The sequence below is a fragment of the Sinocyclocheilus grahami genome, unplaced genomic scaffold (genome assembly GCF_001515645.1).
Source record: "Sinocyclocheilus grahami isolate Dianchi unplaced genomic scaffold, SAMN03320097.WGS_v1.1 scaffold783.1, whole genome shotgun sequence".
In the NCBI taxonomy this organism is placed as follows: domain Eukaryota; kingdom Metazoa; phylum Chordata; class Actinopteri; order Cypriniformes; family Cyprinidae; genus Sinocyclocheilus; species Sinocyclocheilus grahami.
In genome coordinates, this window is record NW_015505962.1 from 312,984 (window position 1) to 314,059 (window position 1,076).

At 37.7% G+C, this 1,076-nt stretch overlaps 1 protein-coding gene across 1 annotated transcript; it reads left to right on the forward strand.

The window, feature by feature from the left end:
• The first annotated feature begins 135 nt into the window (after positions 1-135).
• Positions 136-1,076, forward strand: LOC107561604 (zinc finger protein 879-like). The gene is made up of 2 exons (XM_016246079.1): positions 136-153; positions 304-1,076. Exons 1-2 carry the CDS (start codon positions 136-138, stop codon positions 982-984), a joined length of 699 nt encoding a protein of 232 aa, XP_016101565.1. The 3' UTR covers positions 985-1,076.

Below are 1,076 nucleotides of genomic sequence, written 5' to 3' on the forward strand. Positions count from 1 at the left end.
GTACTGATAGTGTGCGGGATTGCGTCTTTTTATATTTTGGAAAATTTGATTTTCCTACGCACCGATCGTTTTTTCAGGTGTGCTGGGTTTGTGTTGATTGAAAACTAATAATTTGAAAAGCAGTGTACCTCGTTCATGGAAAGTTTCAGGGACGTATAATTTATAAAATTACATCAAATTGATCAAAAGTTTGTAATACAATTGTCTATTTTCCGCTGTTATATCAGGGCTCATTGTTTAACAAGTTAATGAAGATTTACTGTTTTTACTTTTGTTGCAGAGTTGAAGGAAGATAATGAGGAGAAAGAAGAATTGAGTGAAGTTGAGGCGAAAAATCATGTCAAAAGTGGAGAAAAACCCAAACAGAAAGATTTAAATAAAAAAAGAGCCAATAAATATTTCACCTGCACTCAGTGTGGAAAGAGTTTCACATACAAACATACTCTTGATGTTCACATGAGAGTTCACACTGGAGAGAAACCGTTCACATGTGATCAGTGCGGGAGGAGTTTCTCACAATCATCAAACCTTAAGGAACACATGAACATCCACACTAGAGAGAAACTGCACACATGTGATCAGTGCAGCAAAACATTTTTGTGGGCTTCAGACCTGAAGAATCACCTGAAAGTTCATACAAAGGAGAAGCCACATTCATGTCATTTCTGTGGAAAGAGTTTTTCATGTTTACAATATTTGAAAGTACATCAGAAAATACATGCTGCTGTGAGAGAGTACATGTGCTTTGAGTGTGAAAAGACTTTTACTACAGCGCAGTGTTTAAAACAGCACGAGAGGATTCATACTGGAGAAAAACCGTATAAGTGTTCACACTGTGACAAGAGATTCAATCAGTCATCACATCTGAAAGCACACGAGAGGATCCACACTGGAGAGAAACCGTATCACTGCACTGCATGTGGGAAGTGTTTCAGTCATGCATCTTCTCTACACAGACATACAAAACACATTCACAGTAAGTAGATCATCTTCAGATCCAGCACTTTCAGATCTGATGCTGCGTCCTCAACAAATCCTCATCAAACGTAATTTATTCCAAGTGCGCTCTTTTATCT